This window comes from Petaurus breviceps, unplaced genomic scaffold (assembly GCF_028583685.1).
Source record: "Petaurus breviceps papuanus isolate PSGF00001 unplaced genomic scaffold, PetGlider_PUasm1.0 154, whole genome shotgun sequence".
Taxonomy (NCBI): domain Eukaryota; kingdom Metazoa; phylum Chordata; class Mammalia; order Diprotodontia; family Petauridae; genus Petaurus; species Petaurus breviceps.
This window is the reverse complement of record NW_027185715.1, coordinates 529,985-557,213: the sequence shown is the minus strand read 5'-3', so window position 1 is coordinate 557,213 and position 27,229 is coordinate 529,985. Positions and strand designations below refer to the sequence as shown.

General features: G+C 44.3%; 1 protein-coding gene across 3 annotated transcripts; it reads left to right on the top strand.

Moving 5' to 3' along the window:
* Positions 1-1,374: 1,374 nt before the first annotated feature.
* RNF41 (ring finger protein 41) lies at positions 1,375-26,548 on the top strand. 3 transcript variants are annotated; one of them, XM_069079558.1, is made up of 7 exons: positions 1,375-1,636; positions 4,497-4,681; positions 17,048-17,159; positions 20,450-20,721; positions 21,474-21,609; positions 21,852-21,955; positions 22,642-26,548. In XM_069079558.1, the coding sequence occupies exons 3-7, from the start codon at positions 17,070-17,072 to the stop codon at positions 22,991-22,993; spliced, it is 954 nt and encodes a 317-aa protein (XP_068935659.1). In that variant the 5' UTR covers positions 1,375-1,636; positions 4,497-4,681; positions 17,048-17,069; the 3' UTR covers positions 22,994-26,548. The 3 variants fall into 3 exon arrangements, with proteins under 3 accessions (XP_068935659.1, XP_068935674.1, XP_068935666.1); XM_069079573.1 differs by having other exon boundaries at positions 4,497-4,713; XM_069079565.1 differs by having other exon boundaries at positions 1,375-1,715.
* The last annotated feature ends 681 nt before the right edge of the window (positions 26,549-27,229 follow it).

Below are 27,229 nucleotides of genomic sequence, written 5' to 3'. Positions count from 1 at the left end.
ACGCCCTGGCATTCACCTACGGTCTATGGCATGACTGAGGCCCTGGAGCATGAGTCCGGTCCCTGCTCGTCCGGGCAGAGGAGGGAGCTCTAACACCATTCCTCTGCGGTACTGACCCACCCTTGGCTCCGGAAGGAGGAACAACGTAGGAACGTCCACAGCATTCCAGACTCCCCAAACTCGTCCATTCTGCTGGGAAGGGGGAAAGGGCACTTAATCCCATGGCCTTTGGAACGGGGTGCCAGATTTCCCTCGCTCTACAGCAACAATCAACGTCAGAAGTGCAAGAACCCCATCTGTCTGAGAATAAAAGTTTTATATACATAGCAACTGTCTATAATTTAAAAACTAGATTAACTTGAGAAAAACAACCATAATACCACCTTTGGTTTACAGGGCACCTACCTTCTCCAGTAGAATTTAAATTCCTTGAGGGCGGGGACTAGTTCAATTTTTGGTAGCCCAGAACCGTTGTACACAGTAGGCGCATAATGTATACTTGCTGAATTGAATTCCCAGAAATCATGGTGTTTTACGCTGGTTACCCCCAAAATCCCAAGGAGCAAATGAGATATATTTGTAAAGCGCCTGATAAAGTGCCTGGCACATAGTAAGCCCATAATCTCCATTCCATTCTACTTGGGCTGTGCTCATTTAAGAAGTTTTGAGTTTCCCCCCCAAGCATGGTGAACCTCGGTCCTTCACGTTCCCCACATCTGTGTCCCTGAGACCCCTCGGAGCATCTGAGGGAATACACTCAAGAGCGTCCTTGGGAAGAAAGTAGCTTTTGGGGAGTATACGGGAGGGTCTTCTGAAAATGGCTGGGGACATCTCTAGACATCTTCACCAAACTTATCTTGGCCTCTCCAGGAATCAGACATGCCTTATTCTAAAAGACGAGGGGATTCGACCTCCGCCTGCGGGGATGGGGAAGGGTTGGGGAGCCAGCATGGGAAGACAGGAGAGCATCGGAGGCCTGCGGACGGCAGAGAAGGCCTGGCGCCCAAAGGGGACAGCCAAGATTGGAGGGGCTCGCGGCTCAGAAGCCGCTCTTTTCTCCTCTTCCCACTACACCTCCAGCGAAACAAGGCCGCGAGGGGAAACACGTGCAAGCGAGCAGCACTATAAAGGAGCCCCGCCCCCTAATGACACCCTTGGAGGCATTTCAAGTAACAAAATATCCTTCCCTATCCCAGCTGGGGGGTGGGGGAAGACCTAGTGTCCTCTCTCCTCCCAGTCAGCTACGTAGTCCTCTTTCGGAATCACGAAAACTTCCGGTCGGGGAGGCGGGCCAAGCTAGAGCTTCCACTTTTTTCATTGGCCAGGTGAGATCTTCCCCCCCCCCCTTTCCGGCCAGAGAGCCCATTAGGAGACGGGTCGTGTCGTGGCGACGTGTTTCCGGTAGGGTTCGTAGCAGTGGTAGGCGGAGCAAAGAGTCTGGCTTGGACGGATTCGGATTGGGCTCAGAGTCTTCTCTTTCCTTTCCCCCTTCTACAAGGAGCTACGGGGAAGAGGCCTTTAGGGCCCAGCCCGCGGCTTCAGCCGCGTCTCCTCCACTAGGAGCCCGGAGCGCGAAGAGGCCAGGCCAGGCCAGTCCGAGCCCGGGGAGCGACGGGTCCAGACCGCTCCCAGGGCGGTGCGTACTGCGCCTGCGCGCGCGAGATGTCTGGGAGGTGGGGCTGGAGGAGTCGGGCTTTGGAGGGGTGGGCGCGCAGGTGAGAAAGATCGGAATTGAGGAGGGGTGCTGGCTGGGTGAAAGGTGGAAGGGGCTGGGGGAGGAGGGACCCGAAGAGGCAGAAAAGCTGGAGGAGAGGGGCTGGAAAACAAAGAGATGTTAAGTGGGCAGCGATTCAAGTCTCTGGGGAGAAGATGGGGCCCACCTGGGACCTCCCTGATTTTACTGCCTCACCCACTTTGCACCAGTGGCCAACTGAGTCTCTCTTCCCCACTTCTTGTCTCGCTCCCTCACTCTTCCCTTCTGAGAGAAACCCCACATTTCTTCCTTCCCTGCTCAGTAAAGAAATCTTCCCAAACTGGAGGCTGAGGGGGAGGGTAGTGAGAGGGGAGGAAGGGCTTTCCCAGAGGAATTGGCTAATAACCAAAAACAGGCAGCTCATTTTGCCTGACAGTACTCAACCTCAAAAGAAGTTGTTTAATTAGGCCAGCAAAATGGAAGATGAAGAAAGATAGAAGGGCAGCTCACCTTATAATGAGGGACGACTGTAGAACCAAAAGAGGTCTACGGATGGAATTTCAGAGAGGAAGTATATCACTAATTCAGTTATGTTATTTTCTTTGAGTATACAGCCAAAATTACCTTTCAGTTCAAAAGAAGAAGCAACTTAAGACTGTCTGGTCCTTCTCAACCATTTCCACCTTGATTCCCTAGTACTTAGAGGGCAGAACTCTAGAACCAATTAAGCAATAGTAAGACAGAAGTTTACAGAGAAGTAGACATCACCTTAACATACAGAAAGTTTAGCATTTAGAGCTGACCAAAAACAAAATGGGCTGCCCTCAGGTTGGCAAGTTTCCCGTTAAGATTCATGCTTTAGGTTGGACTAGATAACCTTTGGAGGCAAGTTGTCTTTCCAATTTGTCAACCCAAATTTCTTTTGCAGTGTTAATATAGTATGAATACCATCTCACCTACTTATATTTCCCTGTGCATGTTGAATTTCACAACAATCCATTCATTGGGAAGGTGTTATTATCTCCATTTGACAAATCAAATAAATGGAAATATGAAGATGAGTTAATTGAGGTTAGACTGCCATGGCAGAATCAGTACAACTCTGGCCCCCTGTTTTCCAGTTTTATAAACTTTTTTGGAAGATTGTGAAATACTATGTCACCCTGGCCTAAGTCAGGGGACTTAGAAATTGTAGGATTTGTAGTACCAAGGGAACTATTGGCTGGGGGAAAGGGAAGGGCAGAATGAGGCTGGTTTAGTGACATACTCTATGGGCATGGTGAGTGCCTGCTGAATCACCAATTTTAGGTTTCTAATTAGGCCTGGGCCATGAATTCAACAGTCTCTGGAACTGATGGGGTATTTTGAAATGAAATGAAATTTCTGAAGGAAAGAAGTATGACATCTGATCCTCTTTGGTACTGGAAGAGGAGAATGGGCCATGCTTTTTCATTTTGTGGAATGAAAGAACCTGCAAGATGACAGACCATGAATGGCACTGCCCTCACCCTTTTATCAGAGAGTCAATCTCTGGTTTAAATAGTGCCACTACACTTATGCCATTATTGTAGACCTGTGTCAAACTAATTGACATTTACTCTAGGCTCAAAAGATGAAACATACCTTTTTATTATACATAATAGCAATGATTACTATGCCACTTCCCTTTAAGATTATTTAGCATGAGAAGTATGTGTTTGGCATATACATAAATATACTTAGGGTACAAAAAGTTTGATTGGGCCTTATCCCTTCTCTCCTTAATGCCTTTATCTGGACCACTTGCTTATGTCTACACAGCTGTCTTTTTAGCAAATTAATCTCTTTACTTGAATCATTTAGTCTTCCCTAGTGTTATAGGACTGCTTTCTCCTGTATCACCTCAGTCTTTCTTACCCTAAAGCCTGTTGATCACTTTCTGAGTAACTGGGATGTGGGGAATTTCTGTCTGAACTGAGCATTCCCCAACTATCATCTCATTTTTACATACCTAGAATGCTCCCTCTCCATAGCTTTACCTCCTGGCTTCCTTCAAGACACAACTCAAATATCACCTTTTTCCCTTCCCTCCACCCCAATTATTATCTTCCCTCTGAGGTTACTTTCCATTTGCATGTATTCTTTTTGTCCATGTGGTTAAACGTGGATTTTGTTTCCTCCATTAGAGTATGAGTGCTTTGGGGGTAGAAAGTTTTTTTTTGTTTGTGTTCTTTGTACCTTTAGAGTTTTGTACAGGGTTTTGACACATAGGAAGCCCATACTTAAATGCTTCATAGCCTGTGAGAAAAGTCTTGCATCTTCTGTTTGGGGGGAGGGTAAGTGCTTTTTCTAAGAGCCAATAGATAGGAAAACATTTGGTAAACTCTAAAGAATGATGGAACTTCAGGAAATGCTAAAGGATGGGAAACTAAAGAAAATGATAGGTAGTATCTGGGCAGTGCCTCACTGAAGGCTACAACATTTAGGAATTGAAGTTATGTTTTTTCAGAGTATCTTAAAACATAAACCACTGTTTCAGAAAATGCCTCTTTTCTCCCTTTTTTCCCCTTTAATTTATTCCTCCTCCTTATCCATTTACTGAAACCTGTGTTTGAGCCTCTTCCACTGGGACTGTGATTATATAGAACCAAACCCCTTTTTCCTGATAGTGGGGAAGCCTTTCACTGGAAACTCTGCCTCATCCTCCGCATTTGGTTACCAGTTCCATGTCTGTTTACCTATTTCTCCCTCCTCTCCCAACCCACTCATTGAGTAGAGTCATTTTCCCTGACTTACCTCTCTTTTTTCTTGTTCCTATTAATAGAGCAATCCTGATTATGACATCACGGCCATCCCCTTGGTGATGGAGCTCATCATTAGGATGGAAGAATGAGTCTGATCATAACATACAAGATGGGTTACTGGGAGCATATCATGAGAGGCACTGAGTGGAGCCGTGAGGGGGCTGGAGCCTTGTGAACAGGGATCCTGCCCCACGACACCTGCCAGGTAAAGACACACCATTGGCTCAAGACCATGCTGTAAGTTTCAGCTCCCTTCTAACAAGCCATGTCCTATCCCTTCCTCATAGTTCAATCTTTCTAGTCTAAAACTAATTCCTGATTCACTCCACAGAGATTTGCCTGTTTCATTTTACACTCTGGCACCTATGTTCATTTTCGTTTGTTTTTAGTTGCCTAGGAAATCTAATGATTTTCACATGTATCTGTCCTGTCTGCCAACAGGCCTAAGGCCGCATCTTAGATCATAAATCCTTTGGGAAAAGGAGTTGACTTAGATTCCTTTTATTATACCCTTCTGCCCTCCCACCTTCACAAACACAGAGCAAAGAGAGTAGGAAAGTTTCTATTCTGAGTGTTTGGAATGCTATTTTAAGTGAAAAATAACTGGCCTTTTTATGTAGTTGTGCCTTGTTTTATGTGTTAGATTTTTCCTAGAAAACTGTGCAAATTGAGCTCCTTTCTAAATGGGGTTATGTTTTAAATATACCGAGGGAGCTTAGCCTCTGCAGAGTGGTACTCATATCCCATGGAAGCATGGCAGTGATCCTGGGCCCTTGAGCGCCACTAGTGCTAGCAGAACATAAAACTTGAGTCTATTCTGGTGGCAGGGCTTTGAGTATGTCTCAGCAACAGACTGAGGCTGCTTTCTAAGGAACCGCCTAGGGAAATATAGTAGGCAGACCACGAGAAGAGGAATTATTTGGCCATGACAGCCCACAAAAGAAAATTACAGAATGGCCCTCAGTCCTGTTTGGTTACCTTGTCTCTGTAGTGATGGTCCCAGAAAAAGTAGCAAAGGATGTTAAGAACCGTAGTTTTTATACTATAGGAACTTTACCCTGGCTGTTGATGCTTTAAATGAGAGATCTTGGGTTTTTTTGTTTGTTTTGATTTTTGGAGTGGGGAAGGCCAGGCAATTGGGGTTAAGTGATTGCCCAAGGTCACACAGCTAGTAAGTGTTAAAGTGTCTGAGGCCGGATTTGAACTCAGGTCCTCCTGACTCCAGGGCTGGTGCTCTATGCACTGTGCCACCTAGCTGCCCCCTAAATGAGAGATCTTGGTCCCTCAATCAGCACTCAGTGCTGAAGGAAACAGGCCACATCAGTCTTGTTGTTCTCCTTATAAATGAAACCAGTTAACTAGACAGAGGGAAAGCTTACAGATACTTTCCAGAGAGACAGTGAAGGAAATTGGTTTTATTCCAGTGGCAGTGATAAATATCATTCCATGGGATACCTAATATTGGCCAAAAAAGCACCTTAAAAATGGTTTCAGTATATACACCTACATGGTTTGGGGTGGGGGTGGGATAGTAGAGAAATTTCTTAGAAGAACTAGAAAATATTCTTGCATTCAAATCAGCATCATTTAATGCACAGGGACTGCAGTGTACAAGTTGGAATAGGTGATGTTGGTGAGAAATGTAGGTCAGGAATAAAGGGATGAGAAAGATGAAAGACATGTAGAGCTGGGAAGCTTCTCTGTGGTCCTTTTTCATTAATACCTTATTTGAGAGAGGAACCAATAGGCTCCAGATATAGTGAGCACCAAATAACATCACAGAATGTCACATTGGTTATAACTGAACAGCCCACCAAAGACTAGGGTACTGTTGTAAAGCACTCAGTGCAGTGCCTGATGCGTGGTCATTGCTTAATAAAGGATTATTGCCTTCCTCCTTGTTTTGGGAGTTATTCCTGACCTGGCTGGCTCTCTGAAGTCAGATGGCCAAGTTGTCCGAGCAAAGGGCTTACAGAAAAGTGATAGAGATGAAAAGACAGGGAACTTAGTCCTGTCCTCATCAGATAAGTTATTGATAATGACAAATAGTAAAGGAAAAGGACATGGACATTGATTATAATTTTATACAGAAGTTTTAGCTGATATAAATCACCACAGTGAGAAGACCAAATCAACTTGAAAAACATGTCCCAGTGAGCAGACATTTGACTTGCGGAGAGTAGTAATGACATTCAAAGAGAATATAAGCTCTTTTGTTATTTACACATAACACACATTTATACTTTTTAAAAAATTTTATTTTAGACTCAAACACCAGAACACAAATACAGAAACAAAATCATAGGGGCAGCTAGGTGGCGCAGTGAGTAGAGCACCGGCCCTGGAGTCAGAAGGACCTGAGTTCAAATGTGGCCTCAGACACTTAACACAAAAACTAGCTGTGTGACCTTGGGCAAATGGCTTAACTCCAATTGCCCTCCAAAAAAAAAAAAAAAAAAAAAAAATCATACCACAAACTTAAATATTGGAACTTAAATACAAAGTAAGAAGGGGGGGGGAACGTGTGCATAGCAGAACATAAGAGAGGATTCAAAATATTTAATAATAAATTTTCATTTCAAGAAAGGCTATATGAAAAATATTAAGGTGAGGAATATATGTCTTGAGAGCTGTCCATCTTTGCTTCCTTGTAAGTTTTCTTTTGTTCTCTGCTGTGCACTTTTTACTTTGTGCTTTGTGTATGTCCTGTTCCTCCACACACCCCCCCACCACACACACAATTTAAGTGTGGATATACTCTATAGCCATAGGGACATACATACACATGTACATATACACATTTATACTTATGAAGAAAGATGATGGAAGTTTATGAGAGGTGTTGCCTCAGAATAGAGATGGGTAAGATCATTTTTAAAAGTCTAACAAGGAACTTAATGAAGTGAAGTCATTCTGAAGCTTATATTTAAGGGGAACAACAAACAAGGATAAAAAAAGATCTGTGGAAAGATAATGTGAAAAACTTTTCACCATCAGGGTCAGTGTGGTGACACATGGACATCACCTTCATAGTCCTGGATATGCTTATAAAAGGAGGTAGGAGTAACCCTAAAATGAACAAAGACAAGGAAAGCAACTGGATTAGATTCAATTCAGTAAACATTTATTGAGGGCCTCCTATATGCCAAGCACTGTGCTAAGTGCTGAGGATACAAAAAGAAACCAAAGATACTCTTTCCCCTCAAGGAGCTTAAAATCTAGTCGATTGTAAGATCTATTTTAGAAGGAGTCATTTAGATGGCTAGGTGGCACAGTGAATAGAGCACCGGCCCTGAAGTCAGGAGGACCTGGGTTCAGATCCAGCCTCAGACACTTAACACACACAAAAAACTAGCTGTGTGACCTTGGGAAAGTCACTTAACCCCAATTGCCCTCCAAAAAGCAAAAAAAAAAAAAAAGGTATCGAGGGATCATTTACAAGGTGTCTGAAAGATAAGAAACCAGAGTTGTAGTGGGAAATTCAGACATGAATCCTGAAAAAAGACAAACTGACTTAAGTATCTACTTTTCATGAGAATTTTCTCCATACACAGTACAAGTAGAGAATGGATAGGCTTTTCAGATGATACCACAGTGGCTTTAACTTTACCACCACCAAATTTACTGAAAGCTGTTGAGGATATGAAGCCCCGTCATGTTTATCTTTTGGTTACAAAATAGTACTTAATTTTAGGAGCAAAACCACTTTCAAGGCTCTCATTTGTACATCAAAATCATTTAAGGTTTTTTAATAGATTTAACAGTGGAACCTTGTCAACCCACCTCTGATCAAAACGTCAGGTGAGGAATATAACAGGGAGAAGATTTGTGCTTGCTCAGCACTGTTTGACACTTCATGTGTAGAATCCATCACAGAGACCGATGTGATTTGGATGATTAGATGTTCTAGTTTCTATTTGCTTGATGCTTGTACATCAAGCTCCAAAACATTTCTGAACTTCACATGAGAGAGATCCATAACCACTTGGAATGATTTAGCTCAATCATAGTATCAAGTGGACAGCTAATGTCTATTGCCCAGATTGACTTGGAGTTGGGTGGACTTTTCTACCATTATGTGTATCTGTGGAGGGGGAGAAATTCAATACAAATGGACCCAAATTGAGTTGGATTCAAAAGGAAATGGGAAGAAGAGGGGTCTGGACTGACTTCAAGAAATGTCAGAGCTCTTTTAATAACCCTAAACTTCTCCCAGAAACAAAAGCCCATCTTTTTTTTTTCTTTTTGGAGGGGGGAAGGCAAGGCAGTTGGGTTAATTGACTTGCCCAAGGTCATACTCTAGCAAGTGCCAAGTGTCTGTGACTGGTTGAACTCAGATCTCCTGATTCCAGGGCCAGTACTCTGTTCACTGTGCCACCTAGCTACCCCTAGCCCATCTTTTTTAATACCAGTTCTTGCTCGCATACCTTAAGACATGGAATAGAAGTCTCCAAAGAATTAAAAATGATTATTACATAGAGGGTAAAAGGCATATGTAGGTGTGATCTGGCTGCAGCAGAAAACAAATAAGGAACTTGGAAAAACAGAAATCAAAAATGTCAGGAGATCATAAGATGAAAGGAGAAGAAGAGCCTAGTCGTATGGTGAGGGAGAACAGGTGGGTGGCTGTGGTGAATTTGTGGAGACATGAACACAAGGGCTAGGCTGTTCTGTATCCTTGGAGAAAATACTCAGATCTATGTGATCAGAGATCCTTTTGGGTTAAGGGAATTTTAGTGTTTTTAAAACTACTTGTGGCTGGAAGGCACCTTAAGAGATGATCTCAGACAACCTCTTTTTTCCCTGAGGCCCAAAAAGATTTAACTATAGGAGTTCACTACTGTTAAGGGTTGGACCTCTTGTGATGTGAATGAACACCTTCTAATTTCTGGGGTGTCTACCCATGCATATTTGAGGGGGAACATATCTGTACTCAGTACTTGTATTAGTCTTTGGTTTTCTTCTGTGCTTTTTCCTCATCCTAATTGAGAGGTGGTAAAATGCCATTACATACTTTGAGGATAACCATGGTGACCTTAAACAGCAACTGTTTGCATCGAAAAAGCCAGTCTGTGTCTTGACTGGAGCAAGATGTCTGTGACAATGTAGCACCAACTACTATTCACAGCACCTAGAGCAGTTATGACTATGCCCACACAATTCTGAATCGCAAAATATAACAGATTTTCCATATAAAAGATAGAAGCAAAACATTTATTTAGACACCAGAAAGCTAAATCCCAACACCAGAAAACCGAATTCATCTTAGCAACAAAGAAATCTATACACAATAACACTTCAGAGAGCAGCACCATCCCAAAGCCTTCTCTCACAAACACTCACAAACCTAGCTGTCCTCTTGCCTGCATCCTCTCTCCTCCCTCTATTCTAACTGCTCCGACTCCCAGCTTCCTCCTTCTCCCGTTCAGCAAACTCCTCTCACCACTGGCTCCATGTGATTTATATTTGGCCTATTAAGGAGCAGGGAAGATCTTCAAATTCCCTTCCCATTATAGGCTACTATACAGAAACTCTAATTTTTCTGAGACCTAGGGATTGGTAGAAGGTGATAGGGAAACTCAAAACATGGCTCTCCAAAGACATGTCTGGCAAACTGGGGAATACAGAAACCTGCACAGTGGCCAGAGCCTGGGTATCATTGGATCCAAGGTATGTTATTCTTTTATGTGTTACTACTGGAAAAGATCTCAAGAGGTTTTCTGGGCCTTGGAGAATAGAAGCCTTCTGCAAGCCCTAGGACCTCTCCCCAGCAGAGAAGTAAACTAGGTGACATGCTGCTTGTTCTTTTGTCACTTGTCAGACCCATCACTCGCCCGAGAAGGACTCCTGCACCTTTAGGAGCTGCCTTACTTCCTTGGGGGATTGAGATATAAATATGGAGCTTCTCTTCCTTTCTTGGACTCTCTCTGGTGGCTGGCTAGACTCACTAGGGAATAAATAGGCTCTCTTTCTCAGATCTTCTTCTGTTCTGAACTTTGACGATTCAAATGTATATGTGGTCTCTCTTTAGAATGTAAGTTTCTTGATGATGGGGATTGTTTTTGTTTTTTCTTTGTATTTCCAGAACTTAGTATAAGGCCTAGAATGTAGTAAGTGCTTAACAAATGCTTGTTGATTTAAAAAATATATGTATGTATATCATTAAAAAGAAAGGTCCCGGGCATAGGGAACAATTTAATGACTTGACTTGTCTCTTAATGAATGTCCTCATCGGATGGTCGAGGGGAGTGTCTGATCACACCAAGACTGTCGTTTTTTCCCAGTATTTTTGCCAAAATGATTTTGTGTGTATATGTATGTGTGGACACTGAAGGACAAGAAGGGATTAGAAATGAAATTTTTCAGGCACTCCTATTGCTCCAGAGGCAGACTAGAAAAGACAGGTTCAGCTGAGGGCTGAGAAGATGTTGGAGCTTCATCTGTGCCGGCAGCCCAAGAAGAATCTCCGATCTCTCTCATGAGTACAGAAGGGATGCCAGGCTTGGGTGTCCACATGGAGTGCCCCTGACCTTGAAAATAAGGAGCTGGGCTAGTCCATAGTCTCCAGACTTCAGGACCTCCTGGTAGACACGCAGCTTGGTGCTTTTGCCTCTGTGAGGCCAGTGCTGTGTCTTCCCTGCCTAGCTTTTTGATTTCTCAGTTTAAAACAAACTCCAGCTTTGGTTAGGCTTACTAAGCCAGAAAATGGTGCTTGGAGATTTCATGGGCCCAGAACTGTTCTATTGGATTTCTTTCCTGCCCAAAATGCTTCCTCTGACTTTGAGGGCCTTGTATCGACTCTTCTTCCCTATAGCTTTTTGTGTGTGTGTGTGTGTTTTTGGAGGACCGTTGGGGTTAAGTAACTTGCCCAAGGTTACATGGCTAGTTTTTTTTGTGTTTGTGTGGGTGTGGGTGTTAAGTGTCTGAGGCCTGAACCGAACTCAGGTCCTCCCGACTCTGGGGCCAGTGCTTTACTCACTGCACCACCTAGCCACCCCTCCCTATAGCTTTTTGTAACTCAAGTACTCCCTTCTGAAGGATAGGAGAAAATATTAAGAGGGTGTTGAGTCCTCAGAGATTTGGAGTGTCCCTCTTTGCTTCTCAGGCATTCAGCTTCTTGGTACAATCCTTGTGGGAGAGATTATTGACACATGTAAGTGGAAGCAGCCTTAGACACCTGTGATCTTCATCTTCCTGTCAGCCTGTTCTAACTCCACATAGACTGAACTAGATGATTAAGACTCCCTGAGATCTCTCCAGAGCAGTGAGAGTCATTGCAGGGGACCAAGCATCTTATCTGACACTAGGGCAGATGTATGTCTCAGAGATGAAAGAAGTTGTGGAACTATAGAAAATCTCCGCAGGTGTGGGCAGGATTTCACCCAGACTGCTGAAGTTACAAGTTCTCAGGAGATTCTCAGGTTGAAGGGGGAAAGTTATATGTCAGGGAAGAGAAATAAATGTGGAGCTTTAACAGAATTTGTCTGAATTGGGGAAGTGAATTGAGTTCAGAGTTGAGATATTGAAACACTTTAGAATCCTTTTCACTCCCTAATTTAGACATTGTGAGACACTACAGCATCTAGAACAGGTCAGTCTGAAACCTCAGATGAAGGCAAATCACATTGGAGGTGGAAAGTTGGGTTAGATGATATCTAAATTCTTTTCTGGTTTTAGATTCAGCATCAGTCCAGAAGATTCTGTTTAATCCCTTTTTTTTCCTGCAAAAAGACCACTTGTTTTTAATAGACTCTTAGTGAAGTTTTTACATTTTTAAAGTTATACACCAGCAGTTTGTTTTGTTATTAACTAGATTTTGCAGCTATGCTAGAAAAAAGTTAGGATTTGGTTGTTTTCTTTATCAGAGCTATTTCAAACATTGTGAAAGTAGGAGGTAAACTGTTTCAAATTCAATAGATTAATCATAGATACGAAATATTTTTGTTATGGTTTAGAAAAAGCTGTCAGTTAAAATACAACCTTAGGATATCTCAATAGAAGCTCAGTGTCCCAAGCAAAGGAAGTGGTAGTTCTGTCCATACACCATAAATCTCCAGACCACATGTAATATCCTTTCTCGGACACTAAATTTTACCAGCGACACTGACAGAAGGCAGACCCCTCTATGGTGACGTATATGGAAACCAAGTCATAGAACTCAAGTTTGGATGGTGTTTTCTTCTTTTTTTTTTCTTTTTGGAGGGCAGTTGGGTTTAAGTAACTTGCCTAAGGTCACACTGCTAGTTTTTTTGTTTGTGTGTGTTAAGTGTCTCAGGCCAGATCCGAACTCAGGTCCTCCTGACCCCAGGACCAGCACTCTACTCACTGCGCCACCTAGCCAGCCCTAGATGGTGTTTTCTAATGGTTGAATGAACTGGATATGTTTAACTTGGAGAACACAGAGGGAAATAGTAAAAGGTCATATTCTTGAAGGTTTGTTGTGTAGGAAAAAGCATTGTATTTCACTAGTGAGCCAGAGGATGCCCTGGGGGAGGTAGTCAGTCTTGTGGGCTTCAGTGCTCCTTGTCCAAAAGATGAAGCAGCTGGACTGGCTCTTGCCTCTGAGATTTCTTCCAGCCCTAGACCAGTGATCTCATGGTCTTCTTAGTTGGTTAACAGGACAGGTAGGATGGCAGGTAGCTGGGAAGAGATGCTCTGATACAGCTCGGAGGGTGTTAAGTGGTTTGTCCAGGGTCTGATATTAAGCAGCAGAGTCAGAATTTGCCTTTTTGTCCCGCTGTTAGAAGAGAAGTGCCACAAACCTGGACTCAGTATGAGGAAGGAAAAACCAATGCTCCGTAGCAGTTAGGGCTGCCCAGCTGTGAACTCCCTGTCTGTTGATGTCCACCTTTAGGAAGTTGTGGTGAGGATTTTTCTCTCAGGTGGAAGGCTAAATGAGGTGACCTCTAAGGGCCCCAAATTATTAAGAGTCTCAGTTCTTAGAGGAGTTTTATTAACTTTGGAATTGATTGTGTGACATGGGAGACACTGGCACAGAACTACCTACTGTGGTGTGCTATGAGCAAAGCAGAATTGAAACAGCTCAAAGGAAACGCAGGACACACAGATTTAGAGAATCCACCCCGAATATTCTCACAGACTATTTGCGCCTGACCTGTGGTAGAGCATTCCCAGCTCTTACTGGGCTGATTAGCCACAGTGGGACACACTGAAACTTGACTCGAGTGTGGTGATATCATTTTGGTTCTCTTCAAGAGAAAACTCACATATCTTGACTAATTTCTTCAGCAACAAAGAAAATGTTTATAGATTTTAAAACTTTTAATTATATATGTGAAATATTTATTGTTTTCTGTGTAAAGGTAAACTCAACAGAGTAATTAGAGATATTGAGATGTTTTTGTTCTTTTTTTTGGAAGAAGCTGTCAGTAAAAACTTATGTTGGTAATGAAATCTTAGAGGAGTCCTTCCTACAGACTAGACACTGTATCTTTAAAAATCTTTGAGTGCTTGAACAATGGTGGTTTCATTGTTATTCTATGAGGAGTCTGTGAGAAGACTGAGAGTTTAACTAGGTATCTTTCCTCAAAGACTGTTAACTATGATTGCTGAAGGTGAGAGGACCAGGAAAAACTAAAAGTGGACTGTTTTACAGCCATGTCATTAAGAAGAAAACTTGAGGGGGCAATGAATAGAGTACCTTGGAGTCAAGAGGACCTGAGTTCAAATCCAGCCTCACACAAAAAACACACACACAAAAACTAGCCGTGTGATCTTGGGCAAGTCACTTAACCCCAATTGCCCTCCAAAAACCCAAAAAAAAAAAAAGAGAGAGAGGAAAACTTAAGTATGGAACTAAGTCAGTTTTCATCTTTTCTTTTTTTCTTAAGTTTAAAGTTTAAGGAAAATTTTTCCATTTAAAAAAAATCCTAAATGATTTTTTAAAGAATTGAAGGGAAAAAATGTTTTTCTTTTACATATTTGTACTTCTGATCTCTGAATTCACATGATAAAGTGCCTTCCACTGGTTCACTTGGTGTGTCACTTTAAAAATTAAGCATTCAAAAATTTTTTATTTTTTAAAATTTAAGCTTTCATTTTAAACACAATAAGAAATTGGAGTAGCCTGAGAGGATTTCAAACGAAAACTTTAAAAAATATGTAGATTTAGGGGCACGCGAGGTGGCACATGCATAGAACACCACCCTGGAGTCCTGAGTTCAAATTCTGGCCTTACACACTGGATGCTCACCTGCTGTGTGACCTTGAGCAAGTCACTTAAGCCTGATTGCCTTGCATCCCCCTCCAAAAAAAATGTATTCATGTTTGAAATATTAGCTTTGACTCCTTGGGAGGAGCTGCAGTACTGTTTCTTGCCCTTGTTTGGTACAAACAGAAGGGTATGAGTTACTTTCTCCCCACCACGATGCCCTCTTCTCAACAAATTAGGGACACAGAAAATCTTTTACGAGAGGCTTTGGGTTGAAGTTTTACTTTTTGTTCTTTTTAAGATCACCTCCTATACATCCATAATCAGTATTTGTAAACTGAAGGATTGATCTCTCTGGTGTCCAGCCAACTTTATCTGCTTATCTAGCTTTTCTGTATCTGAAGAGTAGTCAAGGGTAATATAAAGTAACTTCCCATCGTAAGCTGAAAGAATCTGGGTGCCAGGTGTCTGTCTGTCCCAGGACTCCCTCTTTCTGATCCATTCCTCAGTTTGATTAGACAAGATGCCGAGTCAGCTAGCATTTATTGAGTGCCTTCTGTGTGACTGGACCCCTACTGCTTCCTTAATCCTTGAGGATACCGAGGAAAGCACAGACAGACAGAACAGCCCCTGCCCTCAGGTAGCTCCCTGTCCAAAGGGGAGATGACTGTCAAACACCTGTCTTCGAAATGAGACACTGGTCAGATCAGCTGGAGTGTCTGTGGGGGAAGGCCCTAGCCTTAAGGGGGTTTGGAAAAAACTTTTCACAGAAGGTGGGATTTTAGCTGAGAATTGAAGGAAGTCAGGAGAGATGAGAAGAAAATTCTAGGCATGAGAAACAGTCAGCAAAAATATCTGGAAATGGAATGCGTTTTATGAGGAATAGCAAGGAAGCCAGCATTGCTGATTTGTAGCAAGCAAGAGGGGGGAGGAAGGTGTGAGAAGAGCAGAGAGCTAGGAGGGGGTCAATTATGAAGGGCTTTTAGAAGCCAGTGATCGTGAAGCTGAGTGAATGAGAAGGGACAAGGTCAGACCTAGTTCTAGAAAAGTCAGCTGAGAGGAGTATGGACTTGTGTGAGGAGAGACAGTGTCTGCATACCAAAGTGAGCTGAACCCTTAGATTTTAGTCTCAGCTTTCAGGGTCTCATTCAGCTCCTTCCTCTTCCCTTCCTTCCCCTTTTCCTCCAATTTGGATTTAGAAGAAATTCCTGGTCATATTCATCATGTGCTACAAATTTAGGCTGGTAAGTTTCCCCAAAGGGCACCTGGCTGACAGCAGTCTTTGTTGCCCAATCAGCCCTGGCTTTGGGCTCACCACCACTACCCCCTTTTCGTGTTTTCCTGTAGGTTAGACTATATGCTTGCTCCATCTCCAAAGACCCATCTCTAGGTGTCTGTAATGGTAGTTCCCCTTTCTCCCCACCTTCGCTGTACAAATTACTAGTCAGAAATCATTGGGATGAACCAGCAAGCTTTACATAGGGGCTGTTTGGATGGCAGTTTCTAAGCCAGATGTTTAGGTGATGACTTCTAACACATCTTTTTCATTTTCCTTCCTGAGACCAAAATGGTCAGATTTGAACTTACAGAGTTGTGAGTAGTTTTTTCATTTGCTTATAAATAATTACATAATTTTGTCTTTCACTGTTGGCCAAGCCACGGTTGGCCACAATTATATTCTCAGGCTGGTATGCCACCCCCTCTTCAGGGCTCAGAGAATCCTTTGCTTTGCCTAGATTCTTTGCCAAACCCTCATTAGAACCCCATTTGAGGTGAACACTAATTTTTCCCTCTGTCTTTGCCCAGCACCTACTTCTAGGTCAGCTTTGGGTATGGTGGTTATTTAGTCAGTGATACTGATTGACCCTTTTCAATAGGTACAAACCCTGAGGGAGGAGGATGAAACCTTAAGGTGGAATGAGTCTTCCCTCCTCTCCCACCTCTTACATTTCCCTGCTTTTGGTTGCTCATATGTCCCTCTACAAACTCCCAGAAGTTCTATCTCAGCAACTCTGTGTTCTTTGGGAGATGGGGGGATCAGGGAGTACCTGCCTCCTTTCTTCCTTTTTATTTACTATGTGTAGAGGAGAATTAAAGCATGAAGTAGGCAAAGCAATCACTGCCAAAATTTAGGAGCAGTACCATGCAGGGAGAGAAGGCAGGGCTGAGCTGAATTCATTGATCTTTCTGTGCAAAAGTGGCTGAGTTATACAACCACAGTATAAAAAGTGGTTGAGGAGGAATTTCTCTTCCTTCCTTGACAAATCAGTTATCGAACAGAGGTGAAAAATTAAGTTACCAAGCACACACACGCTCTGCTCCAGCCCCAGGTTTGGAGAGATGTGGCCTGGCCCATCTGTAGGCCACCCTTAATGCTGTTTTTCTCCTCTCCCCCTGCAGGGCCTAGTCTCGGTGATGAGACATGGGGTATGATGTAGCCCGTTTCCAGGGGGATGTTGATGAAGACCTTATCTGTCCTATCTGCAGTGGAGTTCTGGAGGAGCCAGTACAGGTGAATTGGCAGGGGGGAAGAGCAATGGGTGTTGTGTTTGTATCTCTCACACAGTACTTGTTGACTTGGGATAATGAGAGGTAGTTCGTGTTCCTGTTTTTCCAGGCTTCAGTTTATCCTGAACCATTCATTCTTCATTGAGAAACAGTAGTGTTCATGGAATGCTGAGGCCCAGAGAATGAAACCCCCATGAGTTTCAAGAAAGCCAACACTGAAATAAAAGTGTCCTGATTTATGGTTTCATAGCCCCCAAATACAGAATGAATAACGGAGAAGCAGGGTGGGCTCTCCCAAGTTCTACTTGAGTAGATGGAATGCCCTGGAGTGTGGGGGTGTGGTCCTTTAAGTCAGAGAAAATCTGCTGATCTTCTGTTTCCTTCAGATACCTTGTATTAACTGAGAAAGGGAAAAGATCCAAGTAGAATGGGTAGACACTTGGCCTTGGAATCTCGGTCCAGGTCTCACTTCTGAGATACTAGTTGTATGACCCTGGGCAGATCACTTACCCTCTCAGTGTTCTCCTTAACTCTGTAAAAGGGTCACAGAAAAGGTACAGATGGAGTTTACATCTTCTGAGGGTTCCTTCTATCAAAATTTAATAATGGGTCTAGTCTCTATCCCTCTATCTCTCAGATTTCTTTGGGAAGATAGTTCAGATATTAACTGACGAATGGAAAAAATAAAATAAATACGATATGTTATATATGCTGGCAAAGAAGCTCCAATTAAACGTTAAAGTTGTAATTAATGAAATAACTAAAAAAATTCCCCATGGATGGAATCAAGTAGGTGTGCAAGCATCAAGTATTATAGCTGCCCACCTGAATAGATGGCTGGAGTGATGTGTTTGCACAGTTACCTCCAAGCAGCTATGTGAATATTGGTCATGATATCATGCATAGGTTTCCTGACAGGTTCCCTTTAGCTCCTCTCTCTGTGCTGTTATGGTCAGGATCTTCCACCTAAGGCCTCTGTTCCTGTCATGGCTTCAACTCTGGCCCCTGTAAGTAGGAGCTCTGATTTTAGAGATCTTGACAGGTGAGAATCTTTTGGTGCTCCGCCCTGTGCCCTCCTGCCTGCTACCTGCCTCTGGTGATTATTTACCTCTCCTGTCATTTGTGTGTGATGGGGGGAGTTAACCAGATTCATACAGCTCTTAACTGGTCATCATAGCCCCTTGGCCTAGAAGTCACCCTGCCTGCCTGTCTTCCCTGAGACCTGTCTTTGGAGTGAGCTCATACAAGTAATGAGCCAGGCTTAGTGGAGACAGAGAAAGAAGCCATTCCTTCCCACTAAATCATTCCTCTTACTACAAATCAGTCACTTGTGTCTGACAGATGTGAGAAGTTCAAGTTCCAGCCAGAAAGCTTGAGTAAGATGAATTCCTCATGATGTCAACCACAAGATGCCCTGTTGTAGAATCCTTGGCGCTCTCCCTTATTAAATACCAATTGAAGGTATACTCTGGTGACACCTGGGATTAGGGCAAGTAGATACCTGTTCTGGAAACTGGTAGCTCCCCTTTAACTTCATGCCCCTAGTCAAACCCACAGACTCTCAGGTTGAATGACCACTTTAGAGAGATCTGTAGTGCCCATGATTTTACCACAAACGATCCACTGTGGCTTCAGCTCCTGCATTACCTGTTCTCCCTGTCTCTTCAGCCACCCTGAGGAGGAAAGGTGCAATGTCTAAACAAATTCAATTTCAGTGTAATTGAAATAAGCTCTGCCTTAGCAGACTTTGCAGTTTCGTTACCAAGGGTAGGAGTGTTAAATATGGAGAAATAAGAGAAAGTTCTGAGACCATGTCAGGAAGTGCCTGGGTCTCTGTGGGTTTCTCTATCCCTTCCACCCAGGCTGAGCTTTGCTGTCATTTAATATGAATCAAGTGGCTATGGAAGAAATGTCTAACTGTCCTCCATTCTTGGAACACTCTCCCCCTTCAGTCCTGACTACTGACCTCCCTGGCTTCCTCTAAGGCCCATCTTTGGGAAAGGAAGCCTTTCCCAGCCCCTTTTAATTCTAGTGCCTTCCCTCAATTATCTCTTATTTAGCTTGTAGATAGTTTGCTTTGTATATATTTGTTTGCAAGTTGTCTTCCCCAGTAGATTGCAGACTCCTTGAGGGCAAGGACTGGTTTATTGTTTGGTTTTTTGGGCCTCTTTTTGTATCTCCAGTGTTAGCATAGTGCCTGGTACTTATGTTAGATTGAAATGACACGAGTAACTGCCCTTCACCTCCAGATGAGACTTTGCTTTACAGAACAAATCATGCAAATGTCCCTCTTGTTCTAGGAGAGAGAATTAAGTGTGTCTTGTGTATAAGAAACTCACAGCTGTGTCAGCAGTATAGAGCATGGCTGTCCTCGGCCTTTTTGTCACTAGGGGATCCCTTGGTACCTAGCAGGGCCTGGTTGTTAGGTGATGACCTCACAAAGGCCCATGGGTTTTTTCTACTTCAAATTTCCTGGCCCCTAAGGACTTTGAAAGGCTGTCTGGGCAGCAGGAAGGGAGAGGGCAAGAGCAAGAGGAATCTTTTTGTATCTTTTCTCAAGTGGAAAATAAAAAGTCAAGGAAGAGTCTGGTCTCAAAAAAGCCCTAGTGGCCTCTTTGTGGAGGCTAACACCAAGTGTTGGACATCAGCAAAGGAGTCTCAAGTAGAAAGGTGACCTGCATAGTGGGGATGGGTGAGTTCCAAGGCAGAGACTGTGTTTCAGGTAGCACCTAGGAAGTCATTGGCACTCAGCAGGGGCAGTCAGTTTCTTTAATACACCTTGCTTTTCCCTGGAATGACCCCCTCTTGTTCCATCCAAATCCTGTCCCTTCCAGAAGCTCCCACTCACAGAATTCCTTCCACTCACCAACCGTCTTACCCTCTTCTACCATTTATTCTCTGTATGCTTCCTTTGTTAATCATGCCCTGCCCTGTGACACCTTTCCTTTGTATTGAAAATTACTTAAATCATTATTATTTAACTTGTTTATGTTTCATCTCCCTGACTAGATTATAAACTTCTTAAGGGAATAGATGATTGCGGCTCTACATAACTTCCAGAGGCCTTGAAGGAGTGTTGTAGATGCCCAGTAAATATTTGTAGATTTGACCTGCTTCAGCCCCAGAGGGCACTTAGTCTCGGTTGGCTAGGTCATAAAAGTACTTGGCAGGGAGAAGGAGGGAGCCCTTGTGATTCCTGGGGACTCTTGAAGAGCATTTCCAAGGAGAGTTCTGACTGGCGTGGTCTGTGGAGATGGTGCCATGCTGACTCCTGGGTGACTCTCTCCCTCCCAGGCCCCTCACTGTGAGCACGCCTTCTGCAATGCCTGCATCACCCAGTGGTTCTCTCAGCAGCAGACGTGCCCAGTAGACCGAAGCGTAGTGACAGTTGCCCACCTGCGCCCCGTCCCCCGGATCATGCGGAACATGCTGTCAAAACTACAGATTGCCTGTGACAACGCTGTGTTTGGCTGCAGTGCCGTTGTGCGGTTGGACAACCTCATGTCTCATCTCAGTGATTGCGAACACAACCCCAAGCGGCCCGTCACCTGCGAGCAGGGCTGTGGGTGAGGATTTCCACCTGACCCCTGCCTCCATTCCACTCTGTTACTGTGCCCATGATAGCCTGCCTCCATGCCCAGAGAATACCAGAGTCTGGTTGTCTCTTGGGCTATGAGATCTGTAGGCAAAGTGGTGCCTTGTCTGTCTTGGCTCCTCTCTGCCCTCCAGGCTTCCTGATTGGAGTGTCCTTCCCAAAGTTTAACCTTCATATAGAATTTTGAACCCTTTCCCTCTTGCTCTTCCCATAACTGACATGGTGAAAGGCAAATTCTCTAACTCTATAGAATAACCTTTTAGAGCCATGAAAATTGATTGCACATTTTCCTCTTCTTCCCCACCCTCAAGGGGTCTCTTTATCTGGCTTAAGTTCTGCCCTTCTCATCCTCATCCTCTTGCTTCTCTGCTCCCCCCAGCTCACGTGGGTCGGTGTGGGTTGGGAATGTGGGGGAGCACAGTTTGGTTGTATGTAGTTGTGCCAGTGGTTGGAGGGCTTCTGAGAAAGGGTAACTGTATAGCTGAGGTCTGTGTAGAAGAAAGAACGCTATCTGGGTGGGGTTTGTAGAAGAAGGGAATGAACAAGAGTGAAGCTGAAGTAAGGGTGAAGGCTTTGCCTGGGAGAAGGCTCTAGCCTACACAGCACATTTCTGCAGTGGAAAGGGACTCCTTACTCACAGTCTCCTTGTCGGGCTGGGCATTGGAAACCCAGTCTCGGCCACTGAGCCCCTTGTCACACTCTCTTCCTGCCCTGGGCTTGCAGCCTGGAGATGCCCAAAGACGAGCTGCCCAACCACAACTGCATTAAGCATCTCCGTTCCGTAGTGCAGCAGCAGCAGACGCGCATCGCGGAGCTAGAGAAGACATCAGCTGAGCACAAGCACCAGCTGGCCGAGCAGGTACATCTGAGGGGCTTTGGGAGCGGGCTGGCTTAAGACAATGATCCTGTCATCGAAAAAGACTGGTCACTGTCATGTGGGTGTGAAGGTTGGAGTCCTTGCTGCTTCCCCTCAGTTCCTGCTGAGCGTCCTCACCTTGAACACGCTGCTGACTTAGGGTTGATCCCCCGAAGCTCAGCTGCCCTTTTTCTTTTTGCCTACTGTTTCCAGAAGCTCATCCTGGCCCTCCTCTCTCCCCACAGAAGCGGGACATTCAGCTGCTGAAGGCATACATGCGAGCTATCCGCAGTGTCAATCCCAACCTTCAGAACCTGGAGGAGACCATTGAATACAACGAGATCCTAGAGTAAGTGGAATTCCAGCCTTCAGGGGACCCTAGGTAGAGTAAAGCCTCTTAGCATTAGCCTCTCAGGCCTGGGGAGGAGAAAAGGGGTGATCTAAGGCACAAGTAGACAGAAAAGATGGGTCCTCAGTTTCAACACAGAATTCTCCTGTTTTAGATTTGGGTAGTGGCTTAGATGACATTGACCACCCAGAATTCTATTTTGGACTCAACACAGGCAGAAACTGCTGGTTTTGCCCCAAGGCAGTGTATACAACCAAGAGAACGGCTTCTTAATATTTACAATGCACCCTAAGTACCTTAACTTGAACTTTTTGACTAAGGCTCCCTTCTCAATTTAAAAGTTTAATATGTGGAAAAAAGTGTTAAGGGGTAGGAAGTCAGGTGGGGTAAAACAAGGAAAGAATTACTGAGCCAGGATTGGAAAGGAGGGATACACACACAAGCTAAGCCTTGCACAGCTCACATTTATGTTGCCCTTATAAAGTTGGCAAAGAGCGTTTTACAGTTCTCATCTGTTTCTCACAATGACACTGATGAAGGCGCTCTTGTCCCCATTTTACAGATGAGAAACTTAGGCTTAGAGAAGTCACAGGCCATGTCCAGTGTTTATAAAATTGCAGAGTCCAGGGCAGCCTGGGTTGGAGGGAGGGGAGCTAGAGTGACTTCCTCAATTGCCCTCCACACAGGTGGGTCAACTCCCTGCAGCCCGCACGGGTGACACGCTGGGGTGGCATGATCTCCACACCGGATGCCGTGCTACAAGCTGTCATCAAACGCTCTCTGGTAGAGAGTGGCTGCCCAGCCTCGATAGTCAATGAGCTCATTGAAAATGCCCATGAGCGAAGCTGGCCCCAAGGCCTGGCCACTCTAGAGACGCGTCAGATGAACCGGCGCTACTATGAGAACTACGTAGCCAAACGTATCCCTGGCAAGCAGGCGGTGGTGGTGATGGCCTGTGAGAACCAGCACATGGGGGATGACATGGTGCAGGAACCAGGCCTTGTCATGATATTTGCGCACGGCGTGGAGGAAATCTAGGAAACCACAGCAAGACTATAAAGCAAGAAGGAAACCTGAACCCCTGCCACTCCACTGGGCATGTCCCTCTTACCCCCACTTGCCTATATTCAAGCCCCAGCTTCCCACTCTCCTGGCACTAAAGTGCCCCAGGGCATTAGTTTTTTCCTCCCTCATACCTCTAGTCCCCTGTGCCCAAGAGGGAGATCCAGATATGGATGCTATTACTCTTACCTCCTTCCCCCCAAATTTCTGTACATTTTCAGCCTGATTGGCAGGGCCCCCACTTCCACTTCCCCTAGGTCCAGATGTTGGCAGAAGGCACAAAAACATCCATTGTTCCTAGAGGAGAGGGTGAGGTGTACCACCCCCGCAAACCCAGAGGTTGGAGCAGGTAGGCATTCTGGTCCTCGGCAAGATTGATGGGGAACGTGAAGGGGGGGGCAAGGTCAGAAGAAAAGACAGGAGCAGTGAGTGATGCCAAGTAGACACTGATCGGCACTGGTGACTGGGGGTGGGGTGGAGTGGTGCTCATGACCTCTGTGCCAAGCCTTTCTCTCCACCCTTGGGGAGGGGCAGGGACAGCTTTTAGCTGAGTGGGTGGGAAAGTGGGTACTGAAACGTGTCAACTGAGCCTCTCTTCCGTCCCCCCCCCCCTTTTCATAAATAGAATGATGGCTTCTGGGAATTTGGGGGCGGGGTGGGTTGGTGCAACCAGGAAAGAGCCCTTCCTTGCCTGGCCTTTGCCAAAGTGGAGTGGGTTGATGTCCTGTATGGCTAGGGCAGCGGTAGTTCCCAGATTCCCCCTCCTCCTCCTTTGTGATTGTGGTTGAGTATTTTTTGTAATAATTTCCTTTTAGATTTTGTTCTGTTTGTATTTCTCCCCATTTGGTGAGTTTTGTGTTTTAAAAGAGTGAGCCACCTCTGGCCTCTCCCATTCCGCACTCAGCCAAGTGTTGGGTGTTTAATTTATTTACATTATTTTTCCTATCCTTTTTTTCTGTCTTCCCCCTCCCCCCCCCCAAAAAAAAGAAGACCAAAAAAGCTTCCTGTTTCTCTTCCTCATCCAAATTCTTCCCTTCTAAACCCACAAGAATTAAAAACATTATTGCTTTGCTGTTCCTTTTGTGGGGGATCATCCTGGGTGTGAGGGTTGGGATGGGGCCTGTTCTTCTCCTTCATTACCTCTAATCTTTTGCTTGAGCATAGGTGAACACAGTGGCCCTTGGCTGATAAGAGAGCTATCTATGTGTCTGTTCCCCAACCCTAATTTCCCAGATTAGTCTTCTGTTGGACTACCATCGGAAGTCTGTTGAAAGACCAACATGTCTCAGCCATTTGGAAAACTGGAGCCTCTGGTCTACCCTAAGACTCCTTGGAGTTTGTAGCATTAAATTTTGAAGACAAGCTTCTCTTCTCCCTTGAGTTGTGGGGCTTGGCTTGGGCAAGCTGCTATAGCCACTTTGTCATTGGTTCGGTTTGAGCTGGTCATCCAGGGCAGCTCTCCAACTCTGAGCTGGCTACTGGGACAATTGTTTTGCTTCTCAAGGCACAGCTTGAGGTCGGTTCTTTTATAGCCATTTGATATCTGTTCTCTTTGGAATTTCCTATGTCACCCTGCTTGCAGGTGGTGAGTGGCCCCCCCTTCGAGGGTGCCTCTAGAACTGGACAGGACGGGCATGTGTTATGACTCCCATCAAAAGCTCAGAAATTAGAGAAAGCTTTTCTACTGAGCAAAATTATTGCACCTAGTAAGTTTCCCACTATCTGACCCCAAGACTCTCTGTTGTTTTTCATCTGAAACCCCAAAATGAATCTGGGCGTCATGATTCCTCACACTGGTTCCTATTCCATCCCTCACACTGGTGTCTATAGGTTCTGGCTGTGTTTGTGTTCGTGGTGTTGACTGCATTCGTAATAAACCTTTTACTCTACTCACCAAATTCTTAATTCAACCTTTCTTCCAGGGTTTCTCCTCTGCCCTTTATTTCTCCCCTTTTTAACTTTCTTCACTACTTCTTTGCTTTATAACCTGCTTTGGTCTCTAGTGTGTAAGTTTCCAAAGTTCACACTTTTTTTTTCCTTTTTTGGGGGAGGGTGTGTGTGTGGGTGGGTGGGTGGTGTTTTGGGGTGCTTTTTAAAAATCCCTTCCTCTTTTGCCAGATACCTGTATCTTTGTAGCACAGACTCATATCTTTACCTTCATACAATCTCTTTATTTTTAGCTGTGAATTATATATCCAGGGCCTCGAGTCCTACCTTGACCTTTCCTGTCTCTAATTGATACCTACAATGGGAACTTTCCCCCTTTCTGTCAGCTTTGCTTTGGGAACCTAGTTTCTATATTGAAGAAGGGAGCTGTGACCCCCTTTCACTTGCATAATCATTCTCATGGAATGAAGGAGCAGCCTGAGGATACAGTAAATCATAGCTGTCCCCAAGAGGCATATGCTGTACTCAGTAGAGTTGACCCGGTCTGTGAATCAGTGCTGGCTGTGTTCCCTGGGCTCCTCACCTATCACTCAGTGCTCTAACCAGCTATGGCTTAGGCTTGCCAAGAAAGGCCTGACCTGCATTGGTAGTAAGTAAGAGCTTCCTCGTGCAGGGCTTCCTGCTACTGATGAAATCCCAAATCCCATCCCTCTTGGAAGAAAGTTACACTCTGGTGCTACAGTGCATATGTATGAGGCTACCAGAATGTGGCAACTGAGTTCTTGCCTTAGAATTCGGTGATGGGTTGGGAGCAGGGACTGGAGCGACCCTGCTTTTAGTGAGGATGCTGTTGCTCAGAACATTTTCAGAATTGGCTTCAAAGCCTGTGGCAAAGTCTTTGGAATACCATTCAATAGTACCTTCATTCCGTACTTCTCCCTTCCTCTTCCCTCTCCCCCCCAATCATCTGAAGCCCAAACTGGTAAATTAGTGGTTAATTTGGCCTTTTTTTTTTCTTTTTTAAGAGACTTGAATTTGTGACCAAGGACCAATGTAGCTCAGTTTGGGAAGGCTTATCAAAAGTTGGCTACTAGATGACAAGAATTTTTGGTCATGGGGACACAAAGCAATTAGAGAATTGGGAGGCACTATACAAATGTGATTGTAAAGCATTGCGTTTGTAAGTGTAAAGAGGCTTGTGGTCAGAGGATTGGCGTTCAGTGGCTAGTCGTGATGTTTTCTGGCTGTGTGACCCCTTTGGAAAAGTCAAAGAATCTCTCTGGGCTTCATTTTCCTAATCTGCAAATCAGAAATGATTCTTGCACTGCCTACCTCACAGGGTTGTTGTGAGGAACGTGCTTTGTAAGCCTGAAAATGTTTTATGGTTTACAATGTAAGTTATTAATAAATGTGAGTTAAAGATGGTATTTTAAAAGCCTTTTAGAGGCTTGAACTGTATCTCAAAGGTACCCCGGGCCTTGGTATTTGGAGGATCTATATGTAGAAGAAGAGGAGGGAAAAACATCAGAGGGGACTACAAAAGTGTTTGCTACTGATCAAGGAACAAATGATGCCTATAGCTTTGTTTTGAAGTTCAAATGTTTGGGGGAAAAGTGAAAATTAAAGTTGGTTGTAGAACTTTGATGCTAAACTCAGGTTTGGATTCAAACTAATAGGAAATTGTACCTTTTTGAGCAGAGAAGTTATATGATGAAAGTGTTTTACAATCTGTTAAGTGGTATACGGGACAAACCTAGAAATGGAGAAACTGAAGTGGGGGATCAAGTTAGAAGGTTATTGTAGGGGCTGCTAGGTGGTGCAACGAATAGAGCACCGGCCTTAGAGTCAGGAGTACCTGAGTTCAAATCGTGACTCAAGACATTTAGCACTTACTAGCTGTGTGACCTTGGGCAAGTCACTTTACCCCAATTGCTCAGCCTTCTCCCTCCAAAAAAACCCCAAAACAAATTTTTTTTAAAAGGTTATTGTAATTCAGGCATGTGTTTGAAAGAGCCAAGGTATTCTCCTCCACACACGTTTTTAAAAATAATGGGGAAGTGCACTAAATCTATAGGGGAAATATTGAAGACATTAAGAAGGGAACAAATATCAATAATGGTCCCTCAGAAGACAGGCTAGCTTTAGAGGACAAGGACCTTCTAGCAAAGATTACAATGTGAAAAGTTCCAAGTAAGCTAAGCTTCCCTGAGAAACACCCCAGGAACAATAAAATCGCTTCAGATGAAGCAAAGATTGGATAAAACCAGAAGAACTGAGTACATTTATTCATTCCAGGATCACACTAGGAAATAGCCTGAAGCCTAC

What these genes read in the sequence shown, in the direction of transcription:
- RNF41 (XM_069079558.1), top strand. Translation starts at nt 17,070, where the DNA reads ATGGGGTATGATGTAGCCCGTTTCCAGGGGGATGTTGATGAAGACCTT. An exon ending in ACCTGCGAGCAGGGCTGTGG is followed by an intron (nt 20,722 to 21,473) that starts GTGAGGATTTCC and finishes CTGGGCTTGCAG; the next exon opens with CCTGGAGATGCCCAAAGACG. An exon ending in GAATACAACGAGATCCTAGA is followed by an intron (nt 21,956 to 22,641) that starts GTAAGTGGAATT and finishes CCCTCCACACAG; the next exon opens with GTGGGTCAACTCCCTGCAGC.